We start from the raw sequence: 22169 nt of genomic DNA, 5'->3' as shown, positions 1-22169 counted from the left end.
TCACCCCAGCATGGTTATGGCACTATGACCTTACTGAAGCTTGCCTTTAACAAGTCCAGCTACCTCCATGTTTCTGTATCATCTCTTTCCTCTCCTTTACTTGACTTAAAGTAAAGCTGCTTTCCTTACATGCAAGTATAAGATATACTCTTCTATGTTGGATTCTTCAATCCTACCTACTCTTTAAAGGTTGAGAAGTACTCAGAGCTCAGTCCTGAGTTCTTCTTTCTCTAGTCTCTTCCTAGACAACCTCACTTATTCCTATGGATTTTTATTTTCAATTATTTTATTTATTTTTGAAAAGGTAATCCCATGGACAGAGGACAAAATACAAAAGACACAAAAGAGTATGCAGTGGTAACCAAACCTACCTATCACCTTTGTTCCCAATTATCCAATTCCACCCCCAAGTAACCAGTATGTTATCGTAGTTTATTTAACCTTGCAGAGATAGTCTCTACATTTTTTACTATCTTCCCCCTTAGCCTCCTTTTTTTTCTTATCAAATGATAGTCTACACTGTTTGGTACCTGTTTCCCCCCTAAATAATACATCTTAGATATCACTATATATCAGTATATACAGAGCTGCTGCATTCTTTTTAATAGTTATATATTATTCTACTCAAAATGTATATTAAAAACTTACTTTTAACCAGCCCCTACTGGTAGACATTTAGGTTGTTTCCAAACTCTTACCACTGTAAGGAATGTTGTGATCGATATCCTTGACCATGTTATTTTGTATATATGAACTTATACGTGAAATTTCAAGAGACTTGCTGAAAGTTATATGCATTTATTTTTATTTTTTTAAGTTATTATTATTTTTTTTTTTTAAGTAATCTTTATACCCAATGTGGGACTCAAACTCACGATCCCAAGATCAAGAGTCGCATGTTCTTCCGACTGAGCCAGCCAGGTACCCTGAATATGTGCATCTAAAATGACAGATATTGGGGCGCCTGGGTGGCTCAGATGGTTGAGTGTCTGCCTTCGGCTCAGGTCATGATCCCAGGGTCCTGGGATCGAGCCCCGCATCGGGCTCCCTGCTAGGCGGGGAGCCTGCTTCTCCCTCTCCCTCTGCTGTTCCCCCTGCTTGTGCTCTCTCACTCTCTCTGTCAAATAAATAAATAAAAGCTTAAAAAAAATAAAATAAATAAAAAAAAAATAAAATAAAATGACAGATATTCTCATTCACCACAGAGGTACTAATTTACAGGTACTAATTTAAAAGTAACATAATTCTCATGAACTTAAATACCGTTGATATATTCATGGCGCCCCAAATCATATCACAAGTCTCTCTTAAGCTTATTATCTTGAGGATCCAATTACTTATTTGATGTATTTACTTTAACATCTCACATAACCAAATTTGACATGACTCTTGATTTTTACTCTCAGATCTGCTCACTCTCCAGTGTTTCCTTTTTACTTAAATGATCCATCCATAAAATTAGTAGCTCAACAACTAGAAATTTGGGAATCATCCTCAACAGCTCCTTCTCTCCTAGTCCTCACATCAATCCAGCACCAAGTTATTTAATTCTCAAAACATCTACTTTTCTCTTCTTCGCTGGCACAGCCCCAATATAAGGTTCCACAAACAATCGGGTTCAGAGTTAACTCCCAACTGGTCTCCCATGTCCACTCAGCTTCTCTTCTAAATTACTTCACACAGGTTCTGTTTAAAATATATATCCAATTCTGTCAACACCCCTCCCACCCCCGAAAAAAAACACTTTCAATGGCTTCTCACTGTCATTAGGAGTAAGTTTCAAGTTGTTATATGGTCTTCAAGTCATGACGTGGTCCCTGCCTCTCACTTCATTCCTTCTACTTTCCTTCCAGTTCACTCCTGCCTTGGCAATTGTGACCTGTTCTCAGTTGTTCAAATGCTAATTGAGGTTCATTTGTCATAAGGGTCTCTCTTAACAGTCTGTACTTTTCTTTCAAAGTATCTCTCTCACAATTATAATGAGGTAGTTCTTCATTTAACTTTGTTAATTATTGTATCTCCTTCACTATATGGTAAGCTCTGAGGGACTATGACTGTTTTTGTTCACTGCTGTAACCCTAGAGTTGACAGTGTAGAATCTCAATAAATATTTACTAAATAAACAAAAACTAACTTCATTTCACTTAAGTCTGGGGTGGGAGCAGGCAGGACTTACTCCACTAGTATCTGAAATAATCAGTCCTCCCCACCTGGAATGTAAGTTCCTTAAAAAATGAGAACAATCTTATTCCTCTTTGAATCACAATCACAGAGTGCTTAGAACATGGTAGGCAGCCAGTAAATATTTGGTAAGGGAAAGAATGAATGAGCCACCATTGTACACACTGTACACATGTGTGGTTACTGAATGAATCTCTGTCCCCTCCTGCAGGCCAGATACTAGGCATATAAAAAATACTGCCACCTTTTCTCACTAATGACTAAACATCTAAGGCAAGCAAATATCAATGTTCTTCTTGTACTATACTAATTAAGTTAGAGTTAGGTGGCTAACTTACCAGAGCGGACTTCCCCACGCCTCCTGAACCAAGGACCACTAGCTTGTACTCACGCATGATGTGGTCTGTTTAAATACTGACAATCTGGGGAAAAAAACAAAAACCTAAAGATTAATAAACATGCTGAGAATAGCCAAGAATGTGCAACTGTTACATGAAATATATGGTATTTTGTTTTTTGTTTGCTTTTTCCTTTAAGACTATTAAGAGGAAGACAGGCACACAGTAAAACCATGCAGATTCTAAGCTAAGTTTATAGGACTACTGCCAGGCATTTTAATTCATTAAAGATCATCTCTGACTAGGCATCAATCACCATTAGAGCCTGTTCATGTTACTTGTAAGTAACTGTTACTTGTAAGTGACTGACTAGAAAATAAGGTGATTAAAACTAGTAGTTGTCCATCTAGAACTAATGATGTAATGTATGGGGATTAACATAAGAATAAAAAGAAAGAAAAAGAAAAAAAAAAATAAAACTAGTAGTTGTCTTATAACTACAATCATGAACCCAATTCTTTATAAAGCTATTGTTTAAACAACTAACACACTTTTTTGAAAAATTCACTCATTAGCATTAAAGTATATGTTATTTTATTTGCTTAAAATATCATGGTAATTATATACTATTTTGATCATTATTCTATTATAGCTGAACCATGTAAAATATTACCTTGAAAATTATTAGGATACGAAAGGGATGTTAATTAATGAAATTGTTAAAACTCTATAAGTAGGTATTAGCAATATACTCCATAAGGCCCAAATTGCTAGAAAGGATAAAAAAAAAAGAAATATAAACTTTATCTTTTTTATCTCCACAGTTATCTTAAAAGGTAAAAAGGCAGGAAAGAATTTCTAATGGCCATGATGGAATAAGTATGAATGGACTTTCTATCCCACAGTAAAAACCAAAGCCAGATAAAATACGTGAAACAACTGTTTTCAGACATTTGACAATAAGCAGTATAGGACTCTGATCGCCGAGTGATGTGACAAAATGAAGTGAGGCCTACACCTGCCTTGGCTTTCTACCTGGAGGCACTTTTCAGACTGAGGTACAGGGGGGAAGAACTCAAGCAGAGACCAGAATGTGTATCAGAGAAGAGGGGGTTAAGCACAGAAAATTCCAGAAATCTGCACAGGCGTTCACTCGAGTCTCTGACCAAACATTAAGCAGAGCATGCAGGATGAAACTCCATGAGGTAAAGGCAAAGAATATATAGGGATCTATAAGCTGAACAATTCCAGGTGCTGAGAAATATTGGGAGTTTTGGTCAGGAAAGTTCCCCTTGTTGAAAAACAGGCAATTCACTTGAAATCCCAGAAGACTGACTGACTTCTTGAGAAGATATGTAAGACAGAAGAAAATGGAGTATCTTTAAAATGCTTCAAGAAGGGGCGCCTGGGTAGCTCAGTCGGTTAAGCATCAGACTCCTGGTTTCTGCTCAGGTCATGATCTCAGGGTCGTGGGACTGAGCCCTGCATAGGGCTCCAGGCTCAGTGTGTAGTCTGCTTCTCCCTCTCCCTCTGCTCACTCACCCCTGCCCCCTGTGCTCTCTCTCTCTCAAATAAATAAAATCTTAAAAAAATAAAATAAAATGCTTAAAGAAAAAAATGGTGAATCTAGAATGTTAAATACAATGAATCTATCCTTCCAAAATGAAAGTGAAATAAAGTTTTTTTTCAGGAAGGAAGGAAGGAAGGAAGGAAAAGGAAATGAAAGGAAACAAAAGAAGGAAAGAGGGAAGGAAGAAGGAAAAGCTGGGGAAAAAATTTTACCAGTACCATTTAAAAAAAGCAAAGGAAGGGCGCCTGGGTGGCTCAGTTGGTTAAGCAACTGCCTTCGGCTCAGGTCATGATCCTGGAGTCCTGGGATCGAGTCCCCCATCGGGCTCCCTGCTCGGCAGGGAGTCTGCTTCTCCCTCTGACCCTCCTCCCTCTCATGCTCTCTGTCTCTCATCCTCTCTGTCTCAAATAAATAAATAATAAAAAAAATCTTTAAAAAAAAAAAAAAAGCAAAGGAAGTTCGTCGGGTAGAAGAAAACGGTAACAGACGGAAATCTGGATCTACATAAAGGAATGAAGATTACAAAAGGAATAAAAAGTACCAAAAATGGTGAATGAGAGTAAATCTACAAGACCTTTTTGACCACTTAAAGCAAAACTAAATAACAATGTACTACAAGGTTTTACAACACACACAGAAGTAATAGCACAATAATACCACAATAATAGCACAAAAAAAGGAAGGGGACTGGAAGTATATTGTTCAAGGTTCTTACAGTGTATTTGTAGTAGTATAATATTATTTGAAGATAAACTGTCGTATGTTAAAGATACATACTGTAAAACCCAGAGCAGCCAATGAAAACAAACTGATTCATCCAAAAAACAGCAGAAAAAATACAAAAAGGCAGAAAAGAACAAAGAAAAGATGTGAAAAATATAAAACAAGCAGCAGGAGAGCAGAATTAAAAGGCAACCACACCATTACATTAAATGTAAATCATCTATTCCAATATTCCAAAATTCCAATTCGAAGTCAAGATAAGAAAGCAAGACCTAACCATGTTGTCAAGAAACAAACTTTAAAGATACAAGGAAAGTTAAAAGTAGTATTTGTTGGTGACAAAGTTAACAGTTGCTGCTAATATCACTACTGTGGTTTGTTGCCTGCACTCAAAATAGAAACAAATACTAGAGGTTAAGGAAAAATAAAGATTTTTTTTTTTTTTCTATACAAGTGTTGGGGACCCTAGATTATGAATCCCTACCTCCTCCAAGCAGTTAGCATTTTGGTTACTCTAATCAAACTCAAACTTTTTGGTTTCACATCTTCTTTATACACTTTTATATTCTTAAGAGTTTACATTTACATGGATTCTCAGGAATGGATATTGGATTTTTTCCAAATACTTTTTCTGCATCTATTGGTATTATACAGTTTTTCTTTTTCTTCCCACTAATATGTCTGCTCTTTCCACTTCTATTCAACATTGTTCTAAGCTAGATATAGTAGGGTCTAGCCTATGCAAAAGGAAGAAGTAAAATTGTCTTTATTCACAGATAACATGATCCCATATGTACAATACACAAAAAGAGCTACCAGACTTACAGGTGAATTTAGCAAGATTTCAGGATAAAAGGTTGATACAAAAAAAATAACTATTATATTTGTATGTACTCTCAAAGAACTGAAAAATGTAATTTAAAAAATACCATTTACCAAAAAAATACCATTTACAATAGTATCTAATAAGAAATAAAATACTTAAAAGATGAATTTAACAGAATATGTGCAACGCTTATATACTGAAACTACAAAACATGGCTCAGAGAAATTAAGGACATAGTAATTAGAGAGACGTGCCATATTATATTAAGATATGTCCATATTATTGTTAAGATGTCAATTCTCTCCAAGCTGGGTCTACCGATTGAATGCAATCCCAATCAGCAGGTTTCTTTTTTGTAAAAACTGATAAGATGACTTTAACATTTTTTTGAAAATGCAAATAACTTAGTATAGTTAACAGTTCTGAAAAAGAAAAAAAAGTGTTACACTGATTTTAAGACATAATATAAAACTACAGTAATAAAGATATTGTTACTGTCATAAAGACAAACGGATCAGTGGCACCAAATTAAATCCAGAAATAAAACCACATATATATCTTCAGTTCATTTTTGATGGAGGGACTGTCATACCCATCCTTCAAGATAACCCCCCAAGGATCCTGGCCTCCTGGTATTCATAACTTGTACTGTTCACTCTCAGTTTTCATATCCCTGTGTAGTTTCTTCCTAAGATTGGTTGTGTGACCAATAGAATATGGCAGAAGTGACCATATGTGACCTCCTTTAAAAGGCACTGCAGCTTATACCATGGTCTCTGGGATCATTCTCTCTAAGAGAAGCCACTCACCATGCCATGAGGACATTTAACTATCAGCCCTTCAGAGAGACCCAACTGGAGAGGAACTGAGGACTCCTACCAACAGCACACTTTACCAAACATGTGAGTGAGCCCCCTTCAGAAGTGTATCTTGCAGTTTTAGTCAAGCCTTAATTTAGAGGATTGCAATCTTATGAGACCATAAGTCAGAACCTTACAGTCAAGCCACTCCCAACCCCTGATCCACAGAAACTGACAATAAATGATTAATGTTGCTTTAAGCCCAGTAAGATTTGTGTTAATCTGTTACATAGGAATAGATTGTTTAAGATAGGGGCAAAAGTAATTCAGTATGTAAAAGTCTTTTGAACAAGTCAAGTTGGAAAAAAATAAATTTCAACTCTTACCTTTGTTCATAATAGCCAAAATCTAGAAACAACCCAAGTATCCATCAAGAAGTGAATGGATAAATTGTGGTACGTCCAATCAATGGAATACTACTCAGTAATAAAAAAGAACAAACTACTGACAGATTCAACAAGATGGATGAATCTCAAAAAACACTCAGCAAAATACACAAAAGAGTGACTACTTTATGATTCCACTTATATAATTCTAGAAAAGACAAAACCAAGTTATAGTGCCAGAAAGTTACTTGAGGCCAGTGGTGGGGCAGGGGTGATGACTATAAAGGAGCATAAAGGAATTTTTCTGGGTGACGGAAATGATCTGTACTTTGACAATGGTGGTGGTTACATAGGTATTTCCATTTATCAAATCTTATTGAATTGTACATTTATTTTTTTTTAAAGATTATTTGAGAGAGAGCGTGCACAAGTGGGGGAGGAGGGGCGGGGGGGGGAAGCAGGGGCAGAGGAAGAGGGAGAAGCAGAATCCCTAATGATCAAGGAGCCAGACGCGGCACTCCCTCACAGGACCCTGAGATCATGACCTGAGCTGAAGGCAGACGCTTAACTGACCAAGTCTCCCAGGCGCCCCCTTTTTGAATTGCACATTTAAAATAAGTACATTTTAGGAACCCTCATGCACTTTTTTTTTTTAAGATTTTATTTATTTATTTGAGAGAGAGAGAGAATGAGAGACAGAGAGCACGAGAGGGAAGAGGGTCAGAGGGAGAAGCAGACCCCCAGCTGAGCAGGGAGCCCGATGTGGGACTCGATTCCGGGACTCCAGGATCATGACCTGAGCCGAAGGCAGTTGCTTAACCAACTAAGCCACCCAGGTACCCCCCTCATGCACTTTCTATGGGAATGCAGACTAGTGAAGCCACTTTAGAAAACAGTATGGAGGTTCTTCAAAAAATTAAAAACAGAATTACCATATGATTCAGTAATTCCATTACTGGGTATTTACCCAAAGAATATGAAAACACTAATTCAAAAAGATATGTGTACCCTTATGTTTATTGCAGCATTATTTACAATAGCCAAATTATGGAAGCAATCAAAGTGTCCATCAATAGATGAATGGATAAAGAAGATGTGGTATATATAGACAATGGAATATTAGTCATAAAAAAGAATGAAATCTTGCCATTTCCAACAACATGAATGGATCTAGAGAGTATAATGCTAAGTGAAATAAGTCAGAGAAAGAGAAATACCATATGATTTCACTCATATGTGGAATTTAAGAAAAAAAAATAAATGAACAAAGGAAAAAAGACAAACCAGACTCTTAAATATAGACAACTGATGTTTCCAGAGGGGAGGTGGGTGGGAGGACGGGGGAAATAGGGAAAGGAGAATAAGAGTACAGTTATCACAATAAGCACTGTAATGTACAGAATTGTTGAATCACTATATTATACACCTGAAACTAATATAGCACTGTATGTTATACTGGAATTAAAATTTAAAAATAAATAAAATTTTAAAAATTTAAAAAGAAAAAAAAACAGGGACATTTTATTACATGTAAATTGTAGCTCAACAGAATTAATTTAAGAAAATCCAATGGGGAAAAAGGTAAATTTCTCAGAATACCAGTTACATATATAGTTTTATAAACTGAATGTGTCGCCCCCCAATATGATGATATTAAGAGGTGGGGCCTTTGGGAGGTAATTAGGATTAGAGGAAGATTAGATGACTGGATTAGTGCCCTTAATAAGAGTCCCAAGAGCTTGCTTCTCTCACTCTCCACCAAGTGAAGAAACAGACAGCCACCTATAAGTCAGGAAGCAGGTCCTCCTCAAACACCTGATTTTCCAGTGCTTAATCTTGGACTTCCCAGCCTCTAGAACTATGAGAAATAAATTTGTTGTTTAAGCCACCTAGTCTATGCCAATTTGTTCCAGCAGCCCTTACTAAGAAACATAGTAAGGATAAATTATAGTAGACTATGCAACAGACATGGCAGCAGGTTATGATTGCTGTTCTGAATCAAAAAACATTTACAAAGTATCTCCCAGGTACCAATTCTGTATTAGGTGCAAGGGACACAAAAATGAAAAGTATGTTTCCCATCCTTGAAGAGCTCATGGAGGAGGAAAAAGTAAGTAATTACAATATGATGTGAACATGCTTTTTTGTGTGTGTGTTTCTGTTTTTACAGAACAGAGATTAAAAGGTTGGGGAAGGATGGAGAAACAGAGGAGAGAGCAGTTAGTTTTTCAATGGAGGTTACATAAGAACTAAATGAAAAACTGAATAGGAATGTTCCAGGTAAGTAGGGAAGGGCATTCTAAGGAGAGGAAACAGCTTGAGCAAATACTCTAAATCACTAAATACACAAGATCCAGGGAATACCCCACAGCTGGGTGTGGCCAGAACAGAACTTGTTTAAAAGCAAGGTATGGAGGGGCGCCTAGGTGGCTCAGTCGTTGGGCGTCTGCCTTCGGCTCAGGTCACGATCCCAGGGTCCTGGGATCGAGCCCCACATCGGGCTCCCTGCTCAGCGGGAAGCCTGCTTCTCCCTCTCCCACTCCCCCTCTTGCGTTCCCTCTCTCTCTCTGTGTCTTTCTCGGTCAAATAAATAAATACAATCTTGAAAAAAAAAAAAAAAGCAAGGTATGGAAAATGGAGCAGGGTACGGAGACTGGGTTATGCTTGCAAAGGCACTTATCATGTAAAAGAGTCTACAATTTAGTAAGCAATGGGGAGAAAACAGTTTTGTTTTTTTTTTTTAAGTAATATAGTCAGATATATATTCTGGAAAGAAAACTGCTAACAGTATATAAAATGGACTGAAGGAGACACCAGAGGCAGGGAGAATAGTCAGGAAGCTATTGAAATAGCTCACGTGGAAAATGACACAGGCCTGAATAGCAGCACCAGGGCTGATGAGGGGACAGTGGTTTTCTGAAGGTAAAACCGACAGGCCTCCGTAGCTAGTTACAGGTTATTATTTAGGGGAATGTAGAGGAATCAAGGATAACTCCTAAATATTTACTTTGGGTAAATTAGGTGGCTAAAAGGAGGTTTAAAAAGAAAGTTAATATTCCTGCCCAAAATTAAGTTTGAAATTCCTATGGGGAAAAGTAGGTAATATGTGGTATTTAAAACTCTTAAGTCTGGAAGCTCAGTAGAAACCAAAGGGCTAGAGGGTACAGACTTAGGAGTTGTTGTAAGCAATGTTAGTAGTTAAAACCACAGCAGATGAGGAGAATTTATTAGGTGAAAACAGAAGAAAGCTAAGAATTAAGCCCTGAAAAAGACCACATTTTACAATGTAGATGTACAGGAAACTGGAGGAAAACATGAGCTGGAAGAGGTTCGTGCTGGACACTAATCATCCTATACCTCTATCTGTACCAGGTGGTTCTCTGATTTCTATGAAAACAAAATTAAAACAAACACCTTGATTATTAAACACAAGAGCATATATATATCCAGACAGATCTACATTATCTATAACCCCCTCCTCAGGTCCCTGGTGATTCTTAGCTGGGGACCACTGTCATTTTAACAAGATGTAAATACATCATCTCTCTAATCCGAAAATGTGTATCTTTCAAGAGGGAATCCTAATATAGCAAGGCTCATTTATATTTCCCAAATTGCCTCCTAGGGCAACAGAATTTGGGAAAAGCACTCAGACATGGCCAAATTATTTTGGGTATTCTGCAACAACAAAATATTTGGCCCCTGTTCCTCAAATCAAGTAGTAAGATATTCAAATCCCAAAGGTACTTTTCATATATACGATATGTACAGAACTTTACACCTAACAAATACCATGGGTCATGAATGTAAACACATACACACACATGCAAATACAAAAATAATATAGCTCAGATAAGAAAACACACACAAATACCCAATAAGGAATAATGTGGATTAATATTTTCTTTTGAAAGGGGTTAGTTCTAACTCATTACTGCCAAGTTAGAAAACCACTATGTTCTTCCAAGCAAATCCCATGCCTTTTTATGGAAATCTCTTGTGCCCTGCACTCCCAACACAGCACCAGAAAATTTCTCACTCTGGTTAAGATTCTCTGACAAATAAGGAGGACAAGAATAAACATTACACTATGTTTAAATTTTAAGTCAATCTTGAGTTCCTAACATTATAGTCTAAGCTATAATACAATTTTTTCATTCTTCCTTCAGCAAAACTTCTAAATTTCACAAAATAACATGACTGTCTTTATGACATAAATCAATCCCAATTTTGTTTCAGTTTTTAAATATGTAAGCTAATTAATTACAAGATGAAATAGTTTCTCCTACACAAATGAACCTAGAAAACAAAGTTCATTTAAGGAAATTTGGTTGTGATGAGAAATTTCAGAGAAAAAATTTTTTACATTAAGGAACACTGAAGGTAGTTTTTTAACAAGCAGTTATATTGTTGATTATATTTACAGAAGCCATGAATATTTTATTTTATTTTAAAGATTTATTTACACATTTTAGAGAGGGGGAGAGAGGCAGAGGGAAAGGGGAAGAAGACTCTTCGCTGAGCCTGGAGCCCAACGGACCTCTATCTCATGACCCCAAGATCACGACCTGAGCTGAAACCAAAAGTCAGAAGCTCGACCAACTAAGCCACCCAGGCGCCCCAGAAGCCATGAATATTTTAAAACTGACAACTGACCACACATGCTGGGGGTGATGGTTAAGTAAATATGGAAATCATGGTAAGATTTAATCTCCTAAAATAAAGAACAATGTTCTTCACATTACTTCATAATGGAAATTCAACTTTTTTTGGTAACATGAAATCACATTATTATCTCATTGCAAGAATCTCTTCCTTGATACTTTCTCTTCTTGTTCTCAAGATTAGCACTTTGGGGGTAGGATATATATAAAGTGATCAGACATCACATATTTGTAAATGAAGTATATAAATTAGTCTTCACAGTCTAAAACCAGGCACATTCAGCCCAACAACATTCCTACCCCTTCCCATAATGAAAGGAGATAAACTCTTATAAATAGAAGAGGCCAACAGGGATTCTCAAGAAGAGCAGACAATCACAGATTTGAGGAAAACAATTTGACAGAGGCAATGAATTCAACAAACAGAAGAACAAAAACCAAAGAAAAAAGTTAAGAGGACCTAAAAAGCACTGTAAAATAAATTAATATCCCTAAAGAGACTTAGAAAGTTATCAAGTCTATGCAAAAGATACACTAGAGATTTAGGAAATAAAATATATGACCATCAGAAAAGAAATCAGTAGATGGGCTGAAGTGAAAAATGGATGTAGCTGAAAAGCAAGTCAGTGAAGCAATATACTGAACCTACCCAAAGAGTGCAGAACAAAAGGATAGAGAGATGGAATATATGAAAGAAAGAGGTAAGAAGGCTAAATCTCAAAGTTCTACCAGCTATCTGACAGGACGTCTAGAAACAGAAGAATTGAAGAAATAATAGAAAGACATTTCCCGAGGTAAACTAAGAAAATTAGGCATCTTCAGATTTAAAGTGCTCAATGAACGCCAAACATAATAAATAACAACAACAAGATATTCACAACTGAACATACAGGAGTTGAAATTTCAAACCACTGAAAGTGAAGACAAAATCCCAAAAAGCTTCTAGAGAGGAAAAATATATTCCCCTCCCTTTGAATATGGGCAGGTTTATTTATTTTTTAAATTTTAAATTCAATTAACTAACATATATTATTAGTTTCAGAGGTATAGTTCAGTGATTCATCAGTTGCATATAACACCCAGTGCTCATGACATCAGCGGCAGGTTTATTAAATAAAATATAGCAGAAGTGATATTGTCTGACTTTTGATGCTAGAAAGGGTGGCCAGAGCCTCCTCCTGGATCTGTCTTTTGGGAGCCATGCCATGGGGCCCAGAGCTGTCAGGATGCCCTGAAGCCACCACTTCAGAGACTGTCGGGACAGAGAGAGTTGCGTGAGGAGCCCTCAAAGTTTCAGTATCCACAGATCTGTGAATAAAGAAGATTTTAAGATGATCCCAGACAGCCACCATCTTGACTGCAACACCTTGAAAAACCTTAGGCCAGATCCACCCAGCTGAGCCACTCCCTATTTCCATACTCTAGAAAACTAACGGGTGAGAATACATGGTTACTGCTTTAAGCCACTACAGTTTGGAATGGTTTAATAACTAAATATAGCAGGAAGAAAAGAAAATATAAAGGAACAAAGAACAGACGGACAAATTGAAATGGCAAGATGTCAAACAATGCAAATATATCAGTAATTACATTAATAAATATTCAATAGGAAAGAAAATTAAAACACAAGGCAAAATACGTAATGTAAAAGTTGACACAACTAAAGGGAAAACTAGAGAAATACACAGCCATGATTAGATTTTAACATGACTCTCAGGAACTGACAGAAGAGGAAGATAAAATCGGTAACAAAGATTTGACCAAATAATGAATCAACTTAACCCAATAGTCATATATATATAACCATACCTAACAACTGCAAATGACACATTTTTTCAGGTGTACATGGATCATTTATTTTTATTTTTTAATTTTTTAGGAAGACTTTTTTTTTTTAGAGAGAGAGAGAGTGCACACATGTGAGCAGCAGGAGGGGCAGAAGGAGAGGGAGAGAATCCTCAAGCAGACTCCCTGCTGAGCTAGAAGCAGGGCTCAATCCCAAGACCCTGAGATCATGACCTGAGCTGAAACCAAGAGTCAGATGCTTAACTGACTGAGCCACCCAGGCTCCCCATACTTTTTATTTTTAATTTTCCTAAGATTTTATTTTTAAGTAATCTCCACACCCAATGTGGGGCTTGAACTTATAACCCTGAGATCAAGAGTCACACATTCTACAGTCTGAGCCAGCCAGGTGTGCCTGGATCATTTACTAGTAAGGCCATGCTGGGCTCAACTAATTTCAAAGAACTGAAATCACAGAGTATTCTATCCATAATGCAATCAAACTACAAACCAATACAACAAAAATATAACTACATAATCACAGAATGTTTGTAAGCTAAACAACACAGTTCTAAATAATATATTGGTCAAATAAGAAATCAAAATGGAAAGTAAGCAATTAGAACTAAATGACAATAAAAATACATATTAAAACTTACAGGTATGGGTATGCCAACAAAAAAAGGAAAACGATTCAAGAAACAAAAAGGCATTAAGAATAAGAAATCATGACAAGCAGATAAAGCAGTCAAAATTATGGCTAGAAATCTAATTATTGCTGTAAAATATGTACAAAAACTTGGAAATAAAACTCCATGATTATCTCCACACTGGTTAGAGAGGAGTTAGGAAGGGAAGTTAAGGCATGTTGAAGTTTTTCTCTTGCTTGGGGGAAAAAAATAAGATACTGAGTCTCTCTATACATTGAAAAAATATAAATGTAGACAGATGAAAAATACAACTAGATTATATATAATTTAAAAATCACTAGGGTAGGGCGCCTGGGTGGCTCAGTCGTTAAGCGCCTGCCTTCGGCTCATGGTCCCAGGGTCCTGGAATCGAGCCCCGCATCGGGCTCCCAGCTCCACGGGAAGCCTGCTTCTCCCTCTCCCACTCCCCCTGCTTGTGTTCCCTCTCTCGCTGTGTCTCTCTCTGTCAAATAAATAAAATCTTTAAAAAAAATAAAATAAAATAAAAAAATAAAAATCACTAGGGTAAAGAAAACTTGACCAATTCAACCAAAAGTTAGAAAATGAAAAATAAACAACAGGAAAGAAAGGTAAACAAAAGATAACAGGAATAAGAAAAAAAGATCAGTAGTCCTGATACAATAAAAAGAAGTCCTCCTAAATCCTAAGTTTACAAACCACAAATGATAAAAGCTTATTTTATGAAGTCTAGGATGACAAATATAAGACCTGTTAAACAATACATTTAACTTCCATGTAGCAAATCTTATGACATGTTGTATGAATAGCTGGTTTTGTCTTCTCTTGTTTTACATACAGAAGTCAGTATTCAACAACAGCATGCCTGAATTAGAGTAGGTGTTTCTTTTCTGGAAATTCAGTCTAAAAATATCTCTAGATATGGTCATCTAAGCCCTTTGAACTCTACCTTCATAAAATAGTCCATTCCATTTCTGGGTAACCTAATTGTTATAATGTTCTTTACACCGTTCACTGTTCTATTTCTTTGTAGTGGCCACTTACTGGGTCTGTCCTCTGATGCTAAACAGAATAAAGAGAATTCCTCTTCGTAAGTCCATATCCCTCAAATATTTGAAGACAGTTTTTTCCCCCCTCTCTAATATCCTCTTTTTCAAATAGCAGTTCTATTTCCTTTTTTAAATGGTAAAGTTTCAAATTCTATAATCATTCTGGTCTCCTCTGCAAAAGCTTTAGTTCTTACTCTCTCTTAAAAGTACTATTAGCAGGCATTACTAAAAAGCTTAAAATAAAAAAAAGCAGTCACTGTATCCCCTTTAACTTACAACAGCTACTTCAAACTTCTAGCTTCTTTGAATGTTCTCCTCCATGTTTCTTTTGAGAAAGAGAGAGCGCATGATTGGGGAGGGGGGGGGAGTGTGCAGCAGAGGGAGAGAATCTCAAGCAGACTCCTCACTGAGCGAGGAGCCCACCATGGGGGCTCAACCTCAGGACCCATGAGATCATGACCTGAGCCAAAATCATGAGTCAGAGGCTTAACCAACTGAGCCACCCAGGCACCCCAGTAACACGGTTTTTAAAAAACAATTTTAAGAATACAAGGTTTCTACAGTTTCTTACATTCTTGCATTTCCTTACTGAATGACACTTCCTCACTTTTTTATATATTAAAAAGGAACACAAATTCTACTGTTTTAAAAGAAACTCATCCATCAATTATGCCCAAGTAAATCTTTACCAAAATCTTAATACTGTATGACTTAAGTTTGAGTGAGACAATCATCCCATTCACTGCACCCTTGAAATTCTCCAAAAATTCAAGTGAAGGATTAAAATATTTAATCCAACCCTCTTATTCAGGAAAGCAAATTTGACAAGTGGTCTTGAAAAGCTTAATATACTATTATGACAACACATGCAATAATCTACCATTGAAATTATTCCTTAAACAAAAAGTTACTTAGGTATCCTTTTTTATAATAATCCTATAGCATCTGTGGTTGTAGCTCCTCTTTCATTCTTAATCCTCTGGGGTTTTTTGATTGCTCTTACCAGGTTTGTCGTTTTCTAGGAATCAACTTTGGCTTTGTTCATCCTTTACTATAAGCTTGTTTTCTATTTCTTTAATATCTGATTTTATGTCTATTTCTTCATCCCCTTCTTTATTCTGTTCTTTTTCTAATTTAGCTTGGATGCTTGGCTCTTTAATTTTCAGCCTTTCTTCTTTTCTAATTAATATCTCAAACCCTCCAACAGGGATCACATCTTAGAGTATGTCTTTTTGAAGTTGTCTTAGAGATGTTCTATTGGTAGTAAAATCTCTGTTTTTATTTATCTGAAAACTTTGTATTACCTATACTCTTAAAGAAATTTTTGCCTTAAGAGTTATTTACTTGCAGCCCACTGTAGTTATTATCCTCATGTCTTTTGGTTTCAATTTTCCTTTCAATAAACTGCAGATCTTTTAAAAATAATCTATCTTCTCCCTCTGGCTATTTTTAAGATTGCTCATTTTATGCAAATTATATTTTTATTTACCCTTTATTTGACTTCTTGAATTTGGATCTTTTTGTAGTTTTAGAAATTCTCAATCATAATCTCCTCAAATATTCTTTCTACTTCATTTTTCTTCATACCTGGATTCTGCTTAGATTTGTTAGATTTTCTCATGCTCTTCTTCTATTAGTTAGGACATAGACTAGGCTACTGTAATGAGAGACCCTAGGAGGGCTTAAACAAAATTCAAGTTTCTTCCCTCTCTCATATGACAGTCAGAAGGGATATAGTCCAGGGGGCAGCTTAGCAGTCAGAGAGCTAAGTTGTTAGATCTTGTTGCTCTGTTGTCCTTGGAGTACTGCCCTCTTCCACAAGCTAAAAATATTCACTACCATGTACACATTCAAGTCCAGAGGAAGGAAAAGGTATATCTCTTTCCTTTGATAGGCATAACCTATAAGGTTAAAACCTACGCACACATAACTTCCACTTCCATCTCAACTGCCCAAACCCTGTCATGTAGTCAAACTTCACTATCAGAAAGGCAGTGAATGGGAAGCTGTAGCGGGACAGCAAAGCATTCAACTAATACATCCATTACTTAGAGAGAGACAGGAATTAAAGAAAACTAGAAATTTCTACTTCTCTTTTCTTCTCTTACATATGTCCTATCCCTGTCTCTTTATTTTGGTTAATTTACTTTTCAGATCGTCTTCCACTTCACCAATTCTCTAGACTAATCTGTTTTTAAAGTGTTCCATGAAGCTTAAGCTTATATTCTTTTTAATTTATATTATTTCTAGAAATCTCCCCTCCCTTGTCTACTGGTAATTTTTTGTGATCTCATTCTCATAAGCAATACAGGGAAATGTTTAAAGCCTGAACTTAGCATCCATAGTGCCTGGCTAGAATTCTGCTCTACCACCTACTGACCTGACTACATTTTTCCTCCTAAACATTGGATACTGGAAATGCCTCTCATTAAGAAAGGGAGAATATCAGAGTACTCAAAAATATGCCATTCTGTGTGTCTTTGGGTACTGATATGCACTGTGGAATCCAGGAGTTATCAAAAAAAAAAAAAAAAAAAGGTGAATGCCTCTCTTGTTTTAACAACAGCATAAATCATCCAAAGATGCATCAAAGGGAACCTCTTTTTACATGTATCACCACATATTTAGTAAAATGAATATTCTTCAGCAACTGTTATCATCACAGGCAAATAACACATTTGTAAACCATGGAAGAATGTTACAGGCAGTGACTAATATTTTCTAGGTTGACAAAAATTTTTTTCCTTAAAAGATAAGGCTTACCAAATTAGGTTTACTAATTTATACTAAGTACTGCTAAATATATCAATTCTGAAATATTGATACATTTGCACAAATAGAGGTATTTAACATTATTCCCTTAATGGCAGTGACACATAAATTATATAATCATAATTTAAAAATGCAAGACTAATATGAAAGCAAGCCACAGCTAATGAAAAAGTATGAATTTAGAATAATTAGTAAAGCAAAACAGCAGATATCACTAAATTTGTGATATCTTTATCCTTTATCCTTTAAAGACTATTTCACTTCTTATCATCAGCTGAAATGTTGTGACCTTTCCTGGAAGAGAAAACAAAATGATGTGACCAACAGCAACTAAACTTCATATAGCATTTTATTATTTACAAAGCTCTTTCCTTTTATTGTTCAGTTCATCAAAATCAAAACTGTACATCATTATCCTAATTATGAAAATGAGGAAACCACACAAGGTTTAACTTGGGTTAAATGACTCAGGCACAAAATAACTAAGAGGCTGTTTTTAAATGCCATTCTCTTTTCAATGTATCATGCTCTGTTATTCATTTATTTTTTTAAAGATTTTATTTATTTATTTGAGAGAGAGAATGATAGAGCATGAGAGTGGGGAGGGTCAGGAGGAGAAGCAGACTCCCTGCTGAGCAGGGAGCCCGATGTGGGACTCGATCCCAGGACTCCAGGATCATGACCTGAGCCGAAGGCAGTCGCTTAACCAACTGAGCCACCCAGGCGCCCGAATGTATCATGCTCTGTTATAAAACAACAACACAACAATAACATAATAGCATACATTTACTGAGAGCTTATCACATGCCATGTACTGTTATAAGAAATCCTCACAAAAAGCTTATGAAGTAGGAACTAATACTTTGCCCAAACCACACATCTAGGAAGAGCTGCCATGATTCAACCTTAGGCAGCCTGGTTCCAGAGTTCACATTCTTTAACCAACATGCTAACTTCCTTCTATACTCACGTATGTACATGGAAACTTGTAAATGCAGACTACCTTTGAAAGGAAATTGAGGAATGAGGGGACATGGAAAGAAGGGAGATTTTTCACTGTATGCCTTGCATATATTTCTTGAAGGTGAGGCAGAGGAAGCGGGTAGAGAAAGAAGCAGTATTGTAGACATGGAATTCCATTTAAAAAGGCAGACTCAAGAAAATGAGTCTAATAGAAAAAAACTATTTAGAAAGAAGGCTAGGTGGTTTGAGTATTTTCAGTGAAAGGCAGTGGGAAAGGAATGAGTACAGACGTTAAACAGTAAGCTAGCAAGCTACCAAAGGCCCTGTTTGATATTCTAAGAACTTGAACCTTTCCTAACAGTGGGGGAAAGCCACCTAAGGCTTTTGAGCAGAGAATTTGAGGAAAGAAAAAAAAAAAAAAAGCTCTATGAGAATTGTGTAGGTTGGAACAAAGGAATGAAAAGCTGGAGCAGGGAAATCAGTTAGGAAAGCAAGGAATGGGGCTGGGATTTGAGATAGAAAGAGGATTAATCTTAAAGTAAAGACATAGGTCAGCAACGTTGCTATGAACAAGATAATGTGTATATAGCCCTTAGTATAATGCCTGGCAAATATTATCCACTAAAAAATAACTACTATCACTGCTTTACTACTGTAACTAGAGTGTTGCTGATATTTTGACAAGAATTGTGGAAAAGTAATATAAGCCAAGAGTGGACTGCACTGTCAGATTAGGAATCCCAAATCAGGAGGCAGATTAATAAAATTTATTGATTCTGAACCTTACTGAATTGAAGGGCCCACAGCTCTTTGAAAACCATAAACACATAGGGGGAAGTAGAGCCCAGGGAACCCAAATTAACACCCCTGATTGAAATGAAAGATCTTTCTGCTGGGATATCTGGATCCAAAACCAAACTCTATAAATTGCATGAGCCTGGACAAGTTATTTGCCCTCATTAATATGCAATTTTCTTATTAACAAAACAAAGCTGGATTCAGATAACTTGACTTGGTTCTGATAATTAAACAATATAACATATTTTAGGCACATATAAAATAAAATGCCTCGCATGGGAGAAGTTAAATGCTTTTTCCCTCTTAAAACTGAAACAAATATAGGACCAACATTTTGGTTTGATGAAAATATTGCCACATTAGAAAACTACTGTTAGGATCCTAGTTTACTAGTTTGTTTGCTTTAAGATCTTTAAATCTATCTTAGCATGGCTAGAGTTGTCTTGAGTTTCTGATTCTCATAAACTCTGAAGTTCTACCCAGGTTCCTATTGACAGAGGTTACTGGCTTTGTGACAAGAAATATCACAGGCAGACATCTTTGTCTTTTAAAAATCCCGTTGAGAACAATCTTAGTCCTAATCAACTTCTTAATTTTGAGATGAGAGGAGGTCAGAAAAAATATAATAAAATTACTTAAAGCCTTGTTTTCATGACAGAGAAATCAATTTGATCAGGTCTAGAAATTGGCCATTAAAATGAGAGTAACTTAATTAGGGATCTTTGATTTTTGTGCCTACCACAAAGAAATATATAAAAAGATATAAAACTACTGATTTTCTAGGATCTATTTTAAAGAGTTACATTGGGTGAACAATTTTATTTTCTCATAATGGAATCCGATGGAGATCACGTAAATGGGAGATCTTAATCTGGCAATCAGGAGTTATAAATTGCTGACCACATATGTTTATAAGTGGATTTCTTCGTAAGAATCAAACAGTTCCAAACATTTTTTCCATATGGCCATCAACCCTGGTCAGATAAGCTACCATCAGCTTATACCTGGATTACTGCGATAGCCTCTCATCTGGTTTCCCCACACCCAATTTTTCCCCCTCCAATCTTTTTTTCCACAATAAAGCCAGAACGATCATTATCAAATCATGTTACTGACCCATGTCATCCTCCCAAATCCCTCCAGTTAAGATACTACAGTGCTTTCCAACTACTTTTAAATGAAGATCAAAAACGTTAAGATGGTCTACAAGGTTCCGCACAGTTTGGTCCCTAACTCCTACTCTAGCTTCACCCCACAATATGCTCCCTCTCATTCTCAATGCTCCAGCCAACTGGCTTTAATTTTCTCTAATGTGCTATGTTCTCTCCTGCCAAAGACACAGGTCAGCTGGTGAAAGTGTTTTGGAAAAAAATTAGGCAGGAAAGGAAGACAGGGAGTTCATGGGGCATGGAGATTTGTAATTTGAAAAACTGGTATTTGAATTTCAAGAGCACCTAAAGGCAATGGGAAGTTAGACAAGAGAGTTGTGCAGACCTCTGAGATGTATGCTGACTTCCAAAGAGGAAGGAGGGCATCCTAACTGGAGTACAGTGTGATTAGTTGGAGATAAGGTAAGAGACAGCTAAATACAGGCCATGGTAAAGTTTTGGCTTTTACCTGGTATGAGATGGGAAGTCACCAGATGGTTGTGAGCAAAGGATGCCAGGTTCCCACTGAAATTTTAAACAGCTATCCTGATATGTGGTGAAAGGAAGGAGGAGGTGAAGGGCAGAGGTAAGGAGAACTATGTGAAAGCAAATGAAACAACTCAAAAAATGGTAACATGGACCAAAGTAGTAGTGGTGGAGTGGTAAGAATTAGTTATCTTCCAGACATACTTTGAATTCAGGGCCAAAAGGAATGAGGAGTTGGGAGGAAAAAATAATTAATAACTAATAAATAATAATCAAGACAATAATAATAAAGAGAAGGCACCAAAGCACAAAACCATGATGTTCAGAGAACATCAAGCAGAATAAATACCAAAAAATCTACACGTAGGCATAGATTCAAGCTGCAGAAAATCAAAAACAAAAAGAAAATGTTGAAAAAAGCCAGAGGGGAAAAAACACCCTACTTACAGAGGAATAAGGATGAGAATTACATCCAATTTCTCTTCAGAAGTAACACAAGCATAACGAGAGGGAAGTGAAATATTTAAGGTATTGAAAGAAAAAACCCACCAAGCTACACTTCTATATTCAGCAAAATTATCCTTCAAATGAAAGATAAATACAGACTTTCTCAAACAAAAATTCACGGAATTTGTTGTCAGAAGACCTACCCTGCAAGGAATGTTAGAAGTTCTTTAGAAGGAAGGAAAACGATTTAGGGCCGGTATTTGGAACTAAATATGAATGTATGAAGGTAAAATAAAAACTTTTATTTTTCTTATCATCAGTAGATCTAACAGATAACAGTTTGTTTGGAATACTAACAACAGTCTACGGCCATACCACCCTGAACGCGCCTTATCTCATAATAATAATATATGAGGTGACTATAGCTTATGGATAAGTGAAATGAATGACATCAATGTTGTAAGAGACTGGTGGGAGAACTGGGAATACTGTTATAAAGTACATGTACAACCTTGTGAAGTGGTATGGTGTTACATGAAAGTGGACTTGGATCAGCTGTAGTGTG

At 36.4% G+C, this 22169-nt stretch overlaps 1 protein-coding gene across 3 annotated transcripts in view; it reads right to left on the bottom strand.

The window, feature by feature from the left end:
* The window catches only part of RAP1A (RAP1A, member of RAS oncogene family), a 76178-nt gene that overhangs the window by 17790 nt on the left and 36219 nt on the right, over positions 1-22169 (bottom strand). For 2 of the 3 annotated variants that reach the window (XM_081815667.1, XM_081815666.1), the window contains exon 2: positions 2520-2603. In XM_081815667.1, the coding sequence (XP_081671793.1) occupies positions 2520-2576 (57 nt within the window). In that variant the 5' untranslated portion in view covers positions 2577-2603. The remainder of the gene's footprint in view (positions 1-2519; positions 2604-22169) is intronic. The other variant, XM_081815668.1, reaches the window with a different exon arrangement.

Source organism: Leptonychotes weddellii, chromosome 4 (assembly GCF_054177405.1).
Source record: "Leptonychotes weddellii isolate Sample4059 chromosome 4, ASM5417740v2, whole genome shotgun sequence".
In the NCBI taxonomy this organism is placed as follows: domain Eukaryota; kingdom Metazoa; phylum Chordata; class Mammalia; order Carnivora; family Phocidae; genus Leptonychotes; species Leptonychotes weddellii.
The sequence above is the reverse complement of the archived record's forward strand: the minus strand, read 5'-3'. Positions and strand labels throughout refer to the sequence as shown.